This window comes from Aotus nancymaae, unplaced genomic scaffold (genome assembly GCF_030222135.1).
Source record: "Aotus nancymaae isolate 86718 unplaced genomic scaffold, 86718_ANA_hifiasm-v0.15.2.pri h1tg000016l, whole genome shotgun sequence".
NCBI lineage: Eukaryota > Metazoa > Chordata > Mammalia > Primates > Aotidae > Aotus > Aotus nancymaae.
In genome coordinates, this window is record NW_026988428.1 from 70,000,001 (window position 1) to 70,018,886 (window position 18,886).

Sequence of the window (18,886 nt, forward strand, 5' to 3'; positions counted from 1 at the left end):
AAAAACAGTGGTGCAGGGCAGACACACCTTGCTGCTGTTTCTTGAGAAGGGGCTGTGTCTCTCCCGAGGCCCCTTGCATAACTCGGGAGTGTCTTTCCTCTACCAAGAGCAGAACCCAGGCTTTGGGGAGGGAAGCTCTCTGGGCTATGCATTCTGTACCTGGACATTCTCCTGATACTTACAGGAGATCCATTTGGGGCAAGTTCCAATTCCTGTGGCCTTTTAGGCCTCAGAAAATGGAAGAGGAGGTAGAGGGATAGTCAGGAATGAGAGGGAGAAGGGAGGGAGGAAGGCATTAGGGAATGTGGTTCTGGGAACTGGGAAGAGACAGAGCAAGAGGCCAGGAGGTGGGAGCCTCCCTACCTGCATCCCGATCACCGCGTAGATGAAGAACAGCATCACGATCAGGAGGGCCACATAGGGCAGGGCCTGGAAGGAAGCACAGGAGACTCCCATGAGGCCCGAGTGCAGAGGCCAGCTGGCCCCTTCCCAGGGAGCGCTGCACCCCTGTCTCTGCAGCCATCAGCTATTGCCTGGTTTGGGCTGGGGGATATTTCCAAGACTCCCACAGGACTACAGGGAACCTGGGAGAAGGCCTGAGAAACCAGAACTGACTTCTCATTTCAGCTTGGTTTTCAAAGCAGGCTGTGGAGTAATATCTAGTGCGACACCACCTGGGCAAAACAATCAAGAATGAGCAAAACCTCCTCCGACTACACTTGTGCAGTACGTTTGTACAAGGCAGGAGAAATGGTGGAGGACAGCACTCAGCTGACTCTGGTTACCTGTGAGTGGGGTGGTGGCAAGTTACACCCTCTCTTTACGCAGCTTAACTCTGTCCCACTAGTTGTAGTGAGCGGGTATTGCAGTTGCAATGAAAACGTTTAATGAGGAAACATCTAGCAGAAAGATCATGGGCTCAAATCCTGTTTCTGCCGCTTTCTATCTATGAGAGCTGAGGTGCTTAACTTCTCTTAGCTTCAGTCTCCTCATGGGAAATGTGGAAATAATAACAATAATGACCTCTCAGAGGTTTCGTGGTTTAAATGATTTAAGGCCTATAAAGTGCTTAGTGCAATGCCTTGCACTGAGTTGGGTTCCATACGTTCTATTCGCTCCATATATTATGTGTCTGGCAGCTCGGACAGCTAATTTTCCAGAGGCCCTGCCACTTCTTGGGAGAGGCCATGGTCCCTGGGATGGGAGGTAGGGCCTGCACTCCCGGGCGCCACTTCAGCCGCGGCTGCCGGTCACTAGAGGGTGCCACGAGAGCACGTGCCACCGTCAGGCCTCGCGGTCACCCAGTTGGTGCCTCTTCCCAGCCCCGGGAGATATTGCGGGTCAGGGCGAGTATGTTGGGTCCCTGTATAGCCACTCACAGCCGTGGGTCCCTCGTGCACCCAAGGACAGGGGTGGCGGCAGTCCTGCTTCTGCTGGTGTCTACCATTCCGAATCCCCGGAGCCTTGGCCGAATGTGACACTGGGTGCAGGAGACTCAGCTCATCACCAGGTGGGGGTCAGCCCTGCCAGCTCGGAGGAGGCCTGGCCATCAGGAGCTCCCTGGAGAGCCTTGGATGGGCAGTCCCTGGTAGGATGCTCTGGGGGCCGAGCCAGGACGGGACTCCCACTGAGGATGGGCACCTTTCCTCTGGCTACAGCTACAGCCATGGGCACACCTGGACCAGGCCCAGGCACACTCTGTCCACAGGCAGGGACTGGCTGGGGCAGGGGACACAAAAGCTGTCTTCCCCGTCAGCCTCTGGTCTTGAGAAGGCTGAGAGTGGCCCCTCTATTGTGGGGAGAGGAGCCTGCCTTCCACCAGCCAAGGGAAGCAGGAAACCGCCTTCACGGTTCTGCACTCATCTGGGGGAATTCAAGTGACCCAACAGCTTTGCTTCTCCTTAACTTCAAACCTATGAAGGCTCCTCTGAGCTGGCTGGGGCTGATCATCATTCTGTTTTAACCGGGAAATAATGGCTGAGCAAAAGAACTAATCATGTGGCCAGACAGTCCTGGGCTCATTCGAGGGGTGTCTCTTGTCAAGTAGAGGATACCAGGGTCCTGAAAGTCTGGCCAAGGATATAACAGGTGCTGGAGTGGATGCTGCTGAAATGCCCACAGGGAGGAGGGTGATGGCCAGATTCTGAAAATGCTGAATTTGAAGAGCCACAGCGGTCACCAGGTTGTCCAGGCCCTCCTTATCACAAAACCCCTTTGTCCAGTAAATTCTTGCCAAGAAAGACGTAAATGATGGGTAAAAGTAAGGCAGGGCCTTTCTGCCTCCCCTTAGCTCCCATCCCTCCTTTACCACCTGGCCTTCTGGGGCTCCGAGCCTGCCTTGGAATCCATGCGCTTTGTCTAAGCCTCTCAGTGTGAAACGGGGAACCAGGCAGAGCTGCAGAGTTCTGTCACTCAGAGGAAGCAGCAGAGCCCCAGAGTGGAGGGCTCTTCCCGTGCCAGCTCTGCCCCGGGCCAGGTGGCAGACCTGAGATCCTCAGGCCACAGGACACGAGGGGTGGCTACCTGGAAGGACTTGATGAAGGTCCACAGCAGCGTCCTGATGCCCTCCCCACGGCTCAGCAGCTTCACCAGGCGCATGACCCGGAACAGGCGGAAGAAGGTGATGGAGATGCGGGAGTTCTCCTCTGCGTTCTGGAACCCGTCGGCAACAGGAGGTGCAGTTAGCACAGCAAGAGAGGGTAAGAAGAGGAGGGCCCCTCCGAGAAATACAGCCCTCAGCGGCAGTGGCGGAAGGCAGGCCAGGGTTCGCTGCACTAGACTTCCCCCTCGGATGGGAGGGCAGCCGCCCACCTTTAACGGGGGGACAGCCCAGCCCCATGGTCTCTGCAGAGACAGACTATGCCCAGGACCCTGGGCTGTGGTCCTGTTTTTTTTATTCTCCCCACTTCCCCTTCATTCCTAGTTCTTAATGCCCTGGATGGAGGAACAGACAACTCCATCAGGAACTTCCATATGTTTTGGAGTCTTCTAGGCCCAGAGCCAGCTGCCCCAGGAGCCCCTGCCCCTGCACTGCTGAGGAAGCAGCCTCTGTTTGTCTGGGTGGAGAGTCCTGTGTCCTGAGTGGGGCCCGGTGCTCTGCAAGGAGGTGGGTTGGTGACAGCATCTTTCCTGGCTGTAGGTATGTGTGCATTTGGGGTCCTGTGGGCTGTCTCCCGAAGAGACCTCACATCCCAGCTGCTTGGGACTCCAGCACTTCCCTTGTATCACCTCCTTCTACTTTCCACAGCCCCTGTCCCGAAGGGAGGGACTAGGGGTGCTACTCTGTGCTGGGAGAGGGGCTGGTTTGCAGCCCTTGCTCTGAAGCTGTTGCTCCTACTCCCCTCTGCCCTGGGGCCTCTAGGAGGTTCCAGCCTTCCAGGCTGTATAAGACCTTGGAAAAGAGAGGTTCATGGGTCAGGGTGAGGGAGGGGAGGCCTTCCTTGCAACTGATGCTCCTGCAAATGGTCTCCCTCAGGGGCCCTGGGGAAGGGGAGAGGGAAGGTGAAGGGGAGGGAGGGCGGAATGCAGACCAAGGTGAGTGGAGGTGCTTGGGCAGCTGCTATTGGACCTTGGTGAGCCTGGGGGTTGGGCACATGCCTGGCCTGGGCTCAGGGAGCAGGATGGGCTGCCCTGTCATCCTCTGCCTCCAAACCTGAGAACTGAGCTGACTCCCCACTTGGCCCTCCTTCTGCCCATACCAGCCCGGTGAGCAGGAACCCAGGAGGGAGCCACTGCCGCATCCGGAGCTAGTGCAGCTCACCCAGCCCTGCGGGCACCTGGAGAGAATGGACCCTCGGGGCTTCCTGTTACTGTTCCCATCCACACCACCCTCGAGGTGGGAGGTCTCGGGTTGTTACTGGGGCCACCTGGATCCTCCCCACTCCTTGCTTTACCTTGACACTTGTTCATTTTTAATTATTTCTAGATCAGACTCTCCCTGGCAATATCCAGCGCGAAAGCCCTTCTAACTGCAGTGCCTGCCCTGGCTGACCCTAATGTGGCATCAGAGGCTGCTCCCCTCACTGTGCAGGACAGGCGATTATGAGGGAGGCAGGGAGACCCAGAGGCAGCCACCACCCTGCACAGAAGCAAGCCAGAGACCTCTCCTGCTTTCCAGACCTTCCAGACAGGAGAATAGCAAAAATATTTCTAATGTTTCAGAATCAGAGCTGCCTCAGTTCCTCCTAAGGCTCCTGTTTCCCTCAAGGCAGGGGACAGACTGGCGGGTCTCAGGACCTGCCGCACGGGTGCCTGAGGGGCTGGGTGGAGAGCTGTGAGCAGCAGCCCTGTCCTGCCCTGGGCTCTGCCCTGCCTGTGTGTTCTGAAGCCTTTGATGCCCTTAATCTCTGTATTTCTATCACCTGTGTATCTATTTGAAATTCTGTTTTCACTGCATAAAAGGAGGCTGCATTCCCCCAGAGGAGTATGCAGAGGAGGCTTAGGGTTTTATAACTCAGCTGTCAGTTCCACTGTGTTCAGGATAGGAGAAAAAAAGAAAGAACAAGCTTCAGTGGAGAACGTCAGCTGCAAGTGTCAAGAGTTTGAGAAGCTGGTGCCACAGGGGCATCTGGGTCTGCTGAGTTAAAAAAACAAACAAAAAACAAACAAAAAAACCAAAAACACCCAACACCCAGCTTGCAGTGTGAATTCCATTCCACTGTTCAGACCCCTGCCCGGTGGCTGCTGTTTCCTAATGCTGCTCGACAAGGGGAAAATACATGCGGCCATTTGGACGCACCGATTTCCCCTAATAAACCAAATGACAGTGCAAAGAAGAGGCAGATCCAGACGGCTGATCCAGAAAGCAGGGTCCCCAGGAAGTGGGGTAGAGCATCCTGGACGCGGCCTTTGTTGTGGTGGCCTTGTGGCCAGGCGGGGCCAGGCTGCACAGAGAAATACATCAACCCACCCAAGCTTGCCTCGGCCTGCAGACTTTGCAGCTCAGTCAGTCAACCCGCTGGTCCTTCTAAAAACTCATACTTGGCCCAGTCTGAAATGCATAATGGCAGCCTTTTGGAGAAGGCTGGGCCAAGGAGGCTTCAAGGTCACATTGAATGGCATCTCTTTTACCACTTTAGCCAAAGCGAATCACAGACTCCTACACCAGGAGTGGTCCCATCAACAGAGCTCGCTTTTCCACTTCCAGCCTGCTGCAGAATAGTGGCTGTAGCCTAATTTTAACGGACTTCAGGAATTTAGAAAAATGCAAGGGGTAGCAAGGTTGGAGTGGCTGGAAATTCAACCACATTCTCAGTAATAAATATCTCTGCTTAAACCTCTATGGTGGCCTTTCACTTGAAGCACAGGGAGGCTAGGAGCCACAGACACCGATTAACAGTAATCATCATCCGCCCTTCCATCTCTTGGCTAGAGCACCTCTTTCTTCCCTCCTTACCCTGAAGCCCCTACCATGGCTCTCATAGGTACCCTCTGCAAATTTCTCACATCAGATTAAGGTCAGAGGCTTTGGCCAGTGGAGTCCTCAGGGTGTTTAACAGGAAATGGCCCTCGGGTCCCATTCTCTCCCAGTGGCTTGTTAGATAGTCAAGATCACAGTGAATTACCACTCCAAGGAAAGCTCAGGGGTAACACAACAACACTGCACAAAAGGCACCTTCACAGCTCACATGAGAAGGGAACAGGCAGGCAAGGCACACGGCAGACACGGTGGCCACATGCAGTGAGAGCCAGGCAGGGCTCCCAGGGACTCTGGAGGTCGGGGTGGGGAGAATGGGGGTGTTAGAGGGGGACACAGAAGCCGGGAGCGTGGTCGGGAGGGTTGGTCTTACCATAGAGGGAGAGCATTGGGTATGTTCAGCTGGCTTTAAAGAAAGGCAGATAGAGATAAGCTGTAATGAGTCTCCCATGAAGATGCCCGGTATTCTAGGTCTTGGCTAACACAGGAGCAACACAGTGGCAGAAGAGGGCAAAAGGAAACAAGTGAAAGAAACATGAAAGTGTAGGCCTGGCAGGTCCTGGGCATCCCCCTGAGTGTGGGGTCTGTGTTGCTGGGTCTCATGTCAAACCAGGACCCACAGGCATTCTTCTACCTATGAGCTTTAAATAACTCACATCCTTAATATTATTAGATAAGCAGATGAGGTCTTCGGGACTTTGTGGATGGAGGTTTGTAATGTTTTGTTTTAGAGACAGGGTCTTGGCTCTGTTGCCCAGGCTGGAGTGCCATGGCATAATCACAACTCACTGCAGCCTTGAACTCCAGGGCTCAAATGATCCTCCCATATCAGCCTCCCTAGAAGTTAGGACTACAGGCATGTGCCACCATGCCTAGCTAATTAAAAACATTATTTGTAGAGATAGAGTCTTACTATACTGCCCAGGCTGGTCTCAAACTCCTGGGCTGCCCCAAGCAATCCTCCTGCCTTGGCCTCCCAAAGTGCTGAGATTATTGGTGTAAGCCACTGTGCCAAGCCTGTTTTCATGTTTTAATTAGCCATTGTTAACCCTTGAGGACTTGGGCTTTATGGCAGGGTTAGCTGAAGGACAGAGGCCTTGCTGACCCCAGGGCCTATCCTTGCCCATATTTAAGCATTTAAGCAAAGCAGCCCTAAGGCAGTGACCTCTCAGGGTTAGGGAAACTGACTTCAAGCTAACACTGAGGAGGCCTCCAGACGTGGCCTCCACCGACTCCATAGTGGGGCTCATTCTCAAAGCTCAGGCTCAGGCAGGAGATGGCTTTGCTTAGCTGTTAGTCTATAGATGTGGTGAGCCTGGCCATTGGCATGAAATAATGACTATTTGTTTTCTCAACTTGAAGGCCCTGTACACAATTTAGGATACTAACACCCCAAGAAGCTGTTCTCACGGGTGTGACTGCTGAACTTATTTGGGGGTGGAAGCTGAGGGAGCTGGCCTCTGGTGAGTATCCCAGGGCCAGCCCTCTCCTCTAGTTCCTGGAGCGTGGATCTGGGAAGGTGCCCTTACTCTTTGGCTCCAGCACAGAGAGCTCAAGCCCCGACTGATCTTGACCATCTGAGCTGCTAACTCTTTCTGGAAAGTCAGGACTTGGCTTTTACCCTCCACTTTCAGATGGTTGCTCTTGTATTTCTGTTTTTAAGTTACAAACAAGGAAAATGTGTAATGGAATTTTGAAGGATGGAAATGTGCACAACTAGACATTTGCTTGCAGCCTGAAAATATTTCTTTGGTAACAGATTTCTCAGAAAATTCTTTGTTTTTTCATAGCTAGTTGGTAGGATGTCCTTTTGGGGGATGGTAGAGATATAGGGTGAGGTGAGGGAAGAGAAGGAAAGGGATGCTTCTCTAGGCATTTACAGAACACTCTAGATCTGGATCTCTAGATCGCAGCTTCTGCTTCATGAAGATTCCACTTGCCACAGTGCCTGCAGGGTGTGAGTCCCTAGAATTTGGCTAGCTGAGACTGAACATGGAGACAAACATCGGCAGACACATACACTCACACACTCTCACACACACTCACACACGTGCACACACACTCTCACACACATGTGCACACACACTCTCTCACACGCACACACACTCTCACCCACATGCACCCTCTCACACACTCACACGCATACACACTCACTCTCACACACATGCACACACACTCTCACACACTCACACACATGCATACACTCACACACAGGCACACACTCTAACATGCATACACACACACATGCACGCACACACTCACACACTCTCACGCGCACACACACACATACACACACAGAGGCATGTACAGAAGAAATTTCTTGGCAAACCGCCTAAATCTCTTTTCCTCTGGTGTGTGATAGTTGCCCAGGATGGTCAGGTCTAGCTATCCATGGCATCTTGGCCCAGTGCTTGGGCTCCCTTGCTCATGGACAAGGAGTTCTGTGTTTCTCAGGCTTCAGTGGGGCAGGGAGGGAGGCCCAGAGGGAGATAACCTACACCATGTTAACCCCAGAGTGTTGGGCAGAGTTCCCAGGAGGCTTGAGCCATTGCTGCCCTCTTGGATCCATCCTGCAAACCATCACAGCTGCCCATCACTTCTCAGAACTCTGGGCAAATGCATGAAAGTCTTCTGGGTCAATCCCAGCCTGAACAGGACCAAAATGGAGACACTTCTGACAACACACCTGGGTACTTGTCTTACCTGGCCTAACTAAACCAATCTCTAGGCATCAAAAAACAAAAAAAACAAACCCTGTTTCATTTTACTTCTTAAACATTCAGAACCAGGCAACGTGGCTCATGCCTGTAATCCCAGAACTTTGGGAGGCTGAGGCGGGGAGATCACGAGGTCAGGGGTTTGAGACCAGCCTGACCACCATGGAGAAACCCCTTCTCTACTTAAAAATACAAAAATTAGCTGGGCGTGGTGATGCACACCTGAAATCCCAGCTACTTGGGAGGCTGAGGCAGGAGAATTGCTTGCACCTGGGAGGCGAAGGTTGTGGCGAGCCGAGAGCATGCCATTGCACTCCACTGTGCAACAGAGCAAGACTCCGTCTCATATATGTATGTATATACATATATATATATACATACATATATGAATAAAAAAACATTCAGAATCCTTCATTTGGGACTTTTAAACATTTGTCTTAACTGTCTTTTCCCTTGTTGTATTTTATAGTTCCCATTTAAGACCTTGTCTATTTAAGTCGTATTTCACCTTAAGACTTGACTTTAGGTCTGTTCTGATAATCTCGAGAGTATTTTGTATTTTAATAACATGTGCTGACGTAACAATTCCTATGGCACGTCTCTATGATAGCAGACAAGAAAACGCCAGGAGCAGCTATGAGGACAGTAGAATGAGGAAGAATGAGGACTCTCGGGGATCTTATGTGGCATTCTCCTGCCCACGTAATGACAACTCTCCAAAGAGACCAACTTTGGAAGAGGCTAGAGACTCAAAGATTAACTTTTTATTGAGCCTTAAGCCTTACTGTTCACAGGGCATCTTTGACTAGCTAGCTAGTGTTACCTCTACCACCACACAAACCTGTTTTCACATGAGGAGCTATGTTTACAAGGTCCATGGTCTCAAAAATGAATAACCATTGACGATGAAATCAGAGAGCAATCCCTGAGTTATTTCTACATGGTAGCAATAGGAAGCAGCCTAAGACACAGCCCCTGCCCTCAGGGCACCCATGGTCTACTAATGCCCTGGATGCTTCCTACATGACCCCATGTAATTGTTGGAGTCTTTGGTACCCTTTCCCCTTGGCAAGTGCATCCCCTGCTGGGATGGAAGGAGAGATTGGACTTGCTGGAGCTGGACATCTGCGGTATCCCAGGATCAGCACTTTTACCTCAGAGACACATTTCTGTCTTTAAATACCTAGATGGCCAGTTGAGAAACTACAAAGCATCAGTTCTACCTTTGGATGTAAATTCAGAATTTGTTGGTAGCCATGAATACTTGGGCCATTAATCTCTGACTCCTTCCCAGATTTGCTCCCGGTGCCCTTGAGTTATTTTGTAGTTTCTCCATCTGTGGTCTTTCCAGGAGAAGAAAGGGGCCGTAGGATTCCCTGAAGACGCCCCCCCACCCCCCCACCAGCCTGGAGACTGCATTCTCCTTTTACCAGAGCCAACAGAGCTGCTTACATAACCTGAACATTCTGGCTGATTTTTAATATGGCACTGTCTCCACTAATGGTAGGCGTGGAGAAATTTCCGAGCAGCCAATTCTTTCATCCTTGTTTTCTAACGATCTGGTAATTTTCGATGATTTCATGATATTGGGTCAATTAACTTAATTTGTTCATGTAATGATATAAATGAAATGAAGTTATTATTCCATATCTGAGGCAGAGGTTGGGCATTTTCAGAGACAGTTCTGGTTAGTGGTTCCAGATAACAGGCTCAGGGCAAATAGAAAGGAAAGCCAATTTCCTTCCTTCAATATGCTTATGCAGATTGCCTTGGTTTGGCAGAACTAGCGGTGAGGAGAGGAGAGGTGCAGGGCAGCTAATGAGAGGTCTCTGGAAAGCTGCCTTTTGAATTAAGTTCAGGGTCAAATGAGAAGTAACACCCCCGTGGATGAAGTCCTTATTTCTGGAAGGTACTCACTGTGCACTTCTTTTCATCGGAGTGCCAGCTCTAGGCCACATTTAGGATGCTGAGGGGTGAGACTCAGGGAATGCCAGAGGCCAGAAGAGACAGGATCCTCCCAGGGGGAGGATTTTCCCACCAGGATGGTGTGGGAAGCCATGGGGTGTGTTTCCTGCTTGCTAGATCACATGGTCTCTCTGGAGACTTAAAAGGTAGTTGAAAAATAGCTCTTCAACATAAGAAAAAACATTTTTAAAAATTATTTTTTTAAAAAGCACAGCCAAGGGTAAGGAATATAGAAATTCAGGGGCTGAGCAGTAGATCTCTGGCTGGAATACCCAATCAAGTTGTCTTCCACAATACTCTCTTGCAGTCAGGGGGCCAGAGAGCACTATGAAGGGGGCATAAGACATGGCTGTGTTCTCCTTGGCAGGCTGAATTTGAGAGGTGCAGATAACCCTCTGATCTCCTCCAGGGAAGACTGGCTCTTGGCTCTATGGAAAAGGACCGCCCAATTCCAATGGCTGCCATTGAGACAACACTGTGACCTCAGCATCACTGATTCCATGCACCTCTGAAACAGATGTCAAAAGTAATGTCATGGGAGTGTGTGAGTCTCTAAATCATGGTCCTGCTACAGAACCCTTGCTGTATTTTTTTAAATGTCTTGTCCAGAACTTAGGCAGGCAGATCTGATATAAATTTCATTCCAAGCCACCTAAAGGTCTCGATCCAGCTGGTACCTCCTCCCTATTCTCCGCTTCTCTGCTTTTACTACCTCCAATCTCAAGTTGATCTGCAAGACACAACAGCTGGTTCTGTGGGGGGTGTCATGGTGTGGAAGAGGACCAAGGGGTGGGGCTTTGAGGGAGAGACTTTGGAGGTAAATCTGCATCGGGACGATGGTGGTCAGGCTGGTGAAGAGAGAGAGCTGGGAATGGCAGGGGTGAGGGGCTGCTAGAGACATCTGACACCAACTTCACGGCCAGGAGCCAGCAGATGTAGGTTAAGGGTGTGTATGTGTGCGTGGGTCCTCATGCTCCTTTTATCTTCCCTTCCCACCAGGAGAAACATACATCTCAGGAGGAGTCAGGAGGTGCTGAATCTTGGAGCCACCGGCGATGGCAGCATGGCAAGGCATTGTAAGGAGGCCAAAGTAAAGCATGTTTTAAACTGCAAGCCTCCTAAAGTTGAAGGAACAGGCTACTTGCGAAGAGAGGCGAAGGATAAACACATGTCAGCTGTGATAGACAGGAGCTGAGGGCAGAGGCCAGTGGCTTTCAGACAAAAGAGAAAATGAACGAGGTATGCATAGTTGGAAGCAATTTTAAGCAGAATTCCCATTTTGGCTTGGTGTGAATGGAGAGACCAAAGTGATGGAGAAGGAGCGCTGAGCAGAGGAAGACAAAGGACAGGGAACTCGCGAGGATAAAGCTAAAGATGGATGGGGAGCATGGAAATAACTCTACCCCGGCCCACATCCCCCAGGTTGGAAACCCACTGGCTTTCGTGTTTCTCCAAAGTGGAATTCCAGCTAGAAGGAGAGGGCCTGTCTTGTGTGTTTGAAGTTACAGACACTGAGTTGAAATGCCCCTTCAGAACTCCCCTCAAGTGGTCTTTGAACCCAAGGGGACTGGTAGCCAGGCTCCCAGCATGGGGCTGTGGTTCCTGGCCCTCTTTTGCTCTTCCTGCTTTGTGTGTGAAGTTATAGATGGCTGAGAGCCATGCCTCGTGCTACTGGCTGCAGTGACCAGTTTGCTGGCTGGAAGTGGCTGAAGCCTCAGGGTCTCACTGTTACCATCTGCAACCTGATGGCTGCCTAGGTGCTATTACCTGCCAGAAACACGCTAAACAAGACTGACTACAGAATTGCCTGGGAGTTTCATCTTCCCCTGGGAAGGACAGCCCAGTATCTAGTCATTCAAACAAACAAACAAACAGACCTTCACCAACAAAAAAGCCCATGAAGAATGACATCAGCTTGCCAGTAGTGCTAACTACATCAAAGAATTCCCTATGCCAGAGGGAGAGGTCACAGAATAGAGAAGAAAGGCAGAGAAACAGTGGGTGCGGCGGGGAGGGCCAGAGACTCAAAAAGGAAACAAATAGATGATTCCCAGGGTGAGAGCACCAAATCTGAGAGTAAATGGGCATCGACAGAAATGGCCAGGCTTCTCGAGGCACCCTGGGCATCTTTAAGCCTGCCTGTGTCTCCTCACTACCAGCTCATGGCATCTTCTAGGTGCCTTTGCTTTACAAGCTTTCTGGCAAAAACTCCAACAGCAGCTTGCTGAGCCTGTAGGAACTAAAGTATCAGACACTAGCCAGGTATCATCAGCTGTCTGGCCACAGCAAGGGGTGTGTCAGGCAACTTCCTCTCACCCTTACATGGAGGGGAATAGAGGGCTGTATGTGGGTTGATGAGAACAGGAAAGAGCACTCAAGGAAAACAAAAAGTGACACGGTTTGGAGCAGAAGGCAGAGGACAAGGGGAGTCTGGACGGGTCAGAGCCGGGTCGGGATCTCGGCAACCTCACACAGCTGAATTGAGAACTCAAATTGGATGCCTATAAAAAAACAGGTTCCCATGGACCTTTTGGGTCAAACCTGCAGAGTACTTCTCAACACAAAAGATTTTAAGAAGACTCATTGCACCAGGCCACTGCTCAGGCCGGTCTCTCTGTCCCCACCCCTTCAACCCCACATCACACCAGTTACACAGCAAGCCTGGCCCTCTCCCTTGAGATCTGGGGGGCCTTTGGCCTTCTCCCAGGGGACTGCTGATGGTCAGATGCCACGAACCACTTCTAGGAATGAGAGTGGCTCTGCTAACTCTCTCAAGGGCCAGCTGTATTCTTAAGCAGAGTAGAAAACAGCCTTTGTAGAACAATTAGAAAAGGGGAAGATGGGAGAGAGACCTAACAGAAGTATCTTCCCCACTCAGGGGTCACGTTGCTACAGGCTCACCTGAGATACGAGAAACATTCCACCTGCAGGTTGAGCATGGCCTTCTCTTCAAGGTACAATGATGTACTAGAAGGGCAGCTCACTGAGTCCCTATCACCCCAGCATGAATTACTGTGCTGGAATCACTTCGTTTGGAAACAAGGCACGTTGGTAGCATTGGGTTTGTTGGGGGTCGGAGGGTGTTGCTGGAAGTGGGGAGAAGTTGGAGGGACTCTGAGGCAACGGGAGGCTCCAGCAATGAGAAGTGGGGCTGGAGGGAGATGGAAGGACAAGCTCTGCCCCAGCCAGCTGTCCTGAGAGCACCGAACTTGATTTATCTATCTGTCCTAGAACCAGCTCAGGCCACACCCACCAATGCCATCTAGACAATGCCGGCAACAGCACCCACTTGAGCCCCCTACTGATTGGGAGCTCTGGTCAGCTTGCTGTGAAAACCCTGTTTCCTGCCTCTGGCCTTTTGTGTCCTGGTGTCCTAGAGAATTTGTATATCCCCAGGCAATATCACAGAGCAGGTGCTCAAGGTAGCTTTGAGGAATAAACAAACAAGGGTTTGGGTTAGGTGGTCTCCAAGGTGTGCCCACCCTAATGTCCTTGGAAGAATCTACTTTCTGACCACATCTCTCTACCCTCCTCCCTCATCACAACTCTGGAGGGGCCCACTCAGCCTGGCATTTCTTGTGCCCATTCTGGCCCCTTCTCTGCCATGGCAGGGGGCAGGAGGAGTGGTTTCAGCCACAAAGGCAGACAGAGAGAGCCAGGCCTGCTGCCCCACGCAAGCACTGTGGGTTGCGGGCCGAGAGAGAGGGCTGGAGTCGTGCAGGCTGAGCTGACTCACCCCTGAGGGGGTGGATGTGCAGCAAGCAGCTCTCTCTATGACTCAGGACTGACTGCCTTTCTTCCATCCCTCCAGGACCCAGAGCCGAGATAGAGGAGCCCGGCTTACTTATGATGTTTATGGGGCATAGTGAGGGACAATTACTGGAAGCTGTGCCTGATCGGTCTATGGCGGAAAGATGCTAAGGTAGAATGGCTTTCAGGGCCTGGGTGGGGAAAACTTGGGGCCAGTACCCGACAGGCTGATCCCTGGATACTCCCTGCCCTTCCTTGTCACTGCTTGATCCCTCTAGCCCCCAGTCTCTTTCTCCAGCTGCAGATGCAGATGCAACTGGGCAAAGGGAGTGGTGCTGCTCTACACCTCCTGGCCCTTGCATTCTGGGCCCTGTAACCAGGGACACGGATCCTGGTGTGTAGCCTGCATTCTGTCTGAGCATCCCAGGAGGAGCCTGGGCTCTGTGGATTCAGTGTCCGCAGCATCAACCGACACAGAGAAGTCAAATCAAGCAGCTCCGCCCCAAGTCCTGTTGCCAGGAGGCACCAAATGAGGAGTGCAGGAGCCACTGGGCCCTGCCCTTCAGCAATGCCATGCCCAGGCCAGCCTGGCCCAGGGATTTAGCCAGCAGGCACTGTGGAAATTCAAGAGCCAATTCTTAGACAGAAATGGGTTTGAATCCAAGATTTGCCTCCCATTCACTGTGGGGCCTCGGGCAGAGGTTCTTCCTGCCTGAGCCTTGATTTCCTCATGTGGAGAGTAAGCACTCAGGTTTCATCTGATCATGTGTATGATGTCCTCAGCCTGACGTCTGATCTGTGCTCATTATTAGGTCGTCCTCAAGTCAGTCTTCTTCTCATTTGCATAGCCAGTGCCACCTTCGCTTAGCTTTATTTCCCTGCTCTGGACACTTCTGTGCAGCATGCAAAGCCTTCAGCAATTCCTCCTGTGAGCTGTGCCCAGAAGCTCCGGGGCCAGGTTCTTTCCCCTCACAGGATCCCTGTGCCTGCTCTGCTCCCTGAAGGTCTTTCTCCTGCTCCTTTTCTTTGGAAAATCTGCACGTGAGTCCCACCAAAGCCAAGGGAGCCTCTCCTGCCTTGCTCTCCTTCAGCCCTGTGGCTTCGGGGATTATCTCCATGCAGAAGACTCCATCTCAGGAGGAGTCATCCCCATGAAGCCATGGATGCTTGATGACAGGAAACACCACTTCAGAACCCAGCAAGGCAATGGGGGTAATGAAGCATCCACCTCCAGCTGTCAGAAAATGCCCAAGTCAGAATCACTGCATGCTAGAGTAACAAGAGACCATCCCAAACCTCTCACTCCTCACTTTTGCATTCAAGGAAATTGAGGTCCAGAGAATGGAGTTCATTGCTGTAAGTCACCAGAACTGGGAGCATAACCAAGGCATCTTCATTCACAACTTGCGAATGTTTCTCTATGTTCATGATACAGGAATCCAGGCTGCCCAGCACTTTCTATTGTTCAGTATATTTTAAAATACAGATGACAAAGAAGGGTGTTGGGAAAGGCTGTTGGCCCAAGCAGTCAAATTGATTCCAATTTGGGATGTTTAGGGAGCAGTTTTTGATGCTATAGCAACTTTTGTGAACAACCTCAGGAAAATATGACTTCAGACCCAAGCACTGAGGAAGACCAAGAGGTTTCCTTAGAGCAGCAGGACGTTGCACTCTCACCTCACCAGCTCACAGAGGAAGAGAAGGCGATACATCAGGAGGAGAAGGGCAGGGGCCCATGGCTCAGATACCGACACAGAATTCAGCATGACCGCACGAGGGGGCCTGAAGACAGTCTTCTCATGACACCTGGCAGTTGTTCAGAGGCATCTCCCAGATGAACAGAAGTTTGCGGGTCCTGATCTCCTTGTGCCAGAGGCCCTGGCCCAGGCCTCTCCACGACTCTGCCTCTTGTCGCTTCCTCTCCTCTAGTGCCGGGGCTTTGGGTATCATCTTGCTGTGAATAACTCCATCCCCAGGCCTCTGACCAGTGTGTCCACCTGTCCACTTGACATGTCCCTTCCAAGGGCTAACAGATAAGTCAAAACTGCGCTCTGAGTTTCCTCACTCACACTGGCCCTGCCTCCAACCCGCCTCCTTGCCTATCTGCTCCATCCTTCTCTGAGTTAGGCCAAACCTCCCAGTCCTCCTGGGCAATTCTCCTCCTGCCCCCAGGCAGTCTGTCAGGAGAGACTGTTAATTTTGCTTCCAAAACAGAATGATGGGCTGACCATTTTCCACCACTTGTACCACTGACCATTTTCCACCACTTCTAGCCACAACTTTGCTCCATGCTACCAGCAACTTCCAGCTAGATGAATGCATTTGCCTTCTAAATGATCTTCCAGATTCCACCCTTGACTCCTTCAGCCAGCCAGAGTGGTCTCTTTAAAAAAACCAGAGTCAGGTCACGTGACACCTCTAATCAAAGCCATGGGTATGTCCCCTTCTTGCTCAGAGTAAAAGCCCACATGTGGACCCTGTTGGTTACCCCTCTGCTACTCGCTTCTCCCTTCCCAGTTCAGTGTGCAGCAGCCACGTTGGCTCCTCCTGCCCTGCTACCTCTTCTCCCAGATCTCCGTATGGAGAATGCCTCAATTCCTTCACGTTGCTGCTTTGTTCAACTGTCACCTCCTCGAGGAAGCCCATCTGATTTAAAGCAACACCTGCCATCACTGCTCCCCAGCACCTTGGAGCCCCCTTATCAGGCACTACTTTTTTGTCCTAAAGCACCTATCATCTTCTAACATACCGTACGGGTTCCTTGTTTTCTGTTCTTCTTGCATTGTGACTTGTCTGACTATTCCTGTCTACAGTGCAAACCCGTGAAGGCAGGGGCTTTTGGTTTGCCAACTGATGGATCCCAGGTGCCCCAAACCGTGTCTGACGCATAGGCAGTGAGACTCTAAATGCTGTGGAATGAATGAATGATGGTTCCTGAGAGGGAGGGGCCCCATAGCCTGGGAAAGATGAAGAGAAAAGGTGAGATGGGTTTAGATGTGGGAATATTCGGAGGAAAGTTAGGGTGGGTAAGGTATCTGGGGAGGGGTTTAGGAGTTAAAGATGGCAGGTTACAGGTGAAACGTCCTCATGCATTACACTGAGGCTAACAACGTAGACTCTTTCCAAACAGATCATATCCCTGGGAATATATGTCTTGTGATGATAGTATGACTAAAAATATCTGGGAAGTACCCAAGCAGGATCCAGGGTTGCAGGATTTTCTGAAGGATCCCATGGGATTGGGAAGAAAATGCTGGAGCTGCCCATAAGCTGCTAATGCCCTAGAGGCAGAACCATCTAGTGGGAGGGAGCTACCTCTGAGGACATGCAGTGCTGCTCAATTAATCTGGCGTCCCTCACACTGGCTGCAACATGAGCGCAGGGTCAAGCCAGACTGTGTGTTCAGAGCAAGCCTCTCGAGGCCTCAGAGTTATGGGCTGTGGTAAGTGTGTGTGTGCTGGCTTTGATCTGGCTGTACCTGTTGGCCATCTCATGGGTCTAAGCCTATCTGGGAGACAGGGCTCTCACCTGTGGGTTGTAAGTTATAATTAGACTAACAGAAAACTCTTGGTTGGAGACTAGGCCCTCCCAGTGACACCAGCAGTAATTTTGGAAAGAATGTCATTTGCTTGGGTGCACAGTTTCTCCCATTCCACAGTGCTTTACCAGTTTATAGAGAGTTTTTAAATAGATGCTCTTATTTGAGCTTCAAAACACACTGCTGTAAATACCACATTCCTCTGACAGATGAAAAAACAGAGTCTTTGGGCATTTTGGTAACGCTTTGACAGGAAGCAGCAGCAAGACTCAACAAGCTGCCAGTTTTCTGACTTCAAGTCCAGCTTTCTCCTCTCCCAAACCGCCTTCCTGCCTTGGGGGATGTAATGTTTGTTCTTTTTGTTCGTAAGCCATCAGTTGTGTGGGAGAGGGGAAAAACTGGCTCCGAAAGAGGTGTTGGGTCTCAGGACACCTCCTCTTGCTCTCAGTCACGTGCACAGTTGCCACCCTGTCCCTCGACAATCCTTTGGTAGGACTTCAAAGCCACAAATGCCTCAGCCTGGAGTCGTGAGGAGCATCTCCGTGTGGGAGGACACAGGGGCAATGGAACTCTCGGGGTGGCTGATAATTGCTTATTTAGAAAGTGGAAAAAATCCTGTGGTTAAGATATCAATTATGGAATGTAAGTTCTGAGTAAGTCATGGCTGATGGCAGTACACCAGGAGGGACAGGTAAGATTTCCATTTGCCAAAAGGTGTTGTGGAGTACAGAGACCAGGAATTCTGGCCTAGCAGGAAGTGAGCTGGCCCCAGGAGGGCTGGGCTGACTCTGAGGCACTGGAAAGGTACTTAATCTCTCCATCATCACCTTTAACATCAGCAAATTGGGGATGAGAATTCTCACCTGTCAAATTCAAAGGGTAGTTAAGAGTGATGTCAGATAAATGCAAAGTGACTTGTAAATAGAATACCACGATTCCAATGTCAGGAGCTGCTGCATGGGTTCAGGCCCCCTTCCTACCCCCAACAGAGCCCCCTTTTCTGTATAAATTTTATATCCTAGAAAATGCTTTTTTGTTTTTTCTTTTTCTTTTAAAGACATGAATAGTTTGGGAGAAAATGGCAGACTGAGTGATAGGGGCCTTGCCCACTGTGAGAAAAACCCGTAGGACCCCAGGAGCTGCAGGGGCCTCTGCACAAGTGGGCAGCTTGCTGTCACTTTCCTACATTTTCCTGCTGTGGGGCTCTTGACCCCTCTGCATAGGTTTTCCTGTGGCTCTGCACTGCTGTCTGGAAAGGAAACCTTCTGAGGGCAGAGCCCACCGCTGCCCTGTCTTTCCCGTTTCTCTCCTTGCAGTGTCCCCCAGGGCTGAGCACCGCATAGCACAAGCTCTGAGCACAGAAACTCTGGCCTGTACATGCATGAGCGGGAACAGCAACTTGGGGCTCATCCAGCTGCAACACTGGGGTCCATTCAGAGAGGGAAGGGGAGACTCAGAGCACGAGTAGGAAGATTGATTTAAAAAGATGATCTGAGGATT

The 18,886-nt window shown here is 51.1% G+C and overlaps 1 protein-coding gene across 50 annotated transcripts in view; it reads right to left on the minus strand.

The window, feature by feature from the left end:
* The window catches only part of CACNA1C (calcium voltage-gated channel subunit alpha1 C), a 700,658-nt gene that overhangs the window by 36,680 nt on the left and 645,092 nt on the right, over positions 1-18,886 (minus strand). For 36 of the 50 annotated variants that reach the window (XM_064377576.1, XM_064377571.1, XM_064377563.1 and 33 more), the window contains 3 exons: positions 5,790-5,822; positions 2,524-2,652; positions 364-429 (listed from right to left, as the gene is read on the minus strand). In XM_064377576.1, the coding sequence (XP_064233646.1) occupies positions 364-429; positions 2,524-2,652; positions 5,790-5,822 (228 nt within the window). Of the gene's footprint in view, positions 1-363; positions 430-2,523; positions 2,653-5,789; positions 5,895-18,886 lie in introns of all 50 variants that reach the window. The other 14 variants (XM_064377545.1, XM_064377544.1, XM_064377549.1 and 11 more) reach the window with 2 other exon arrangements.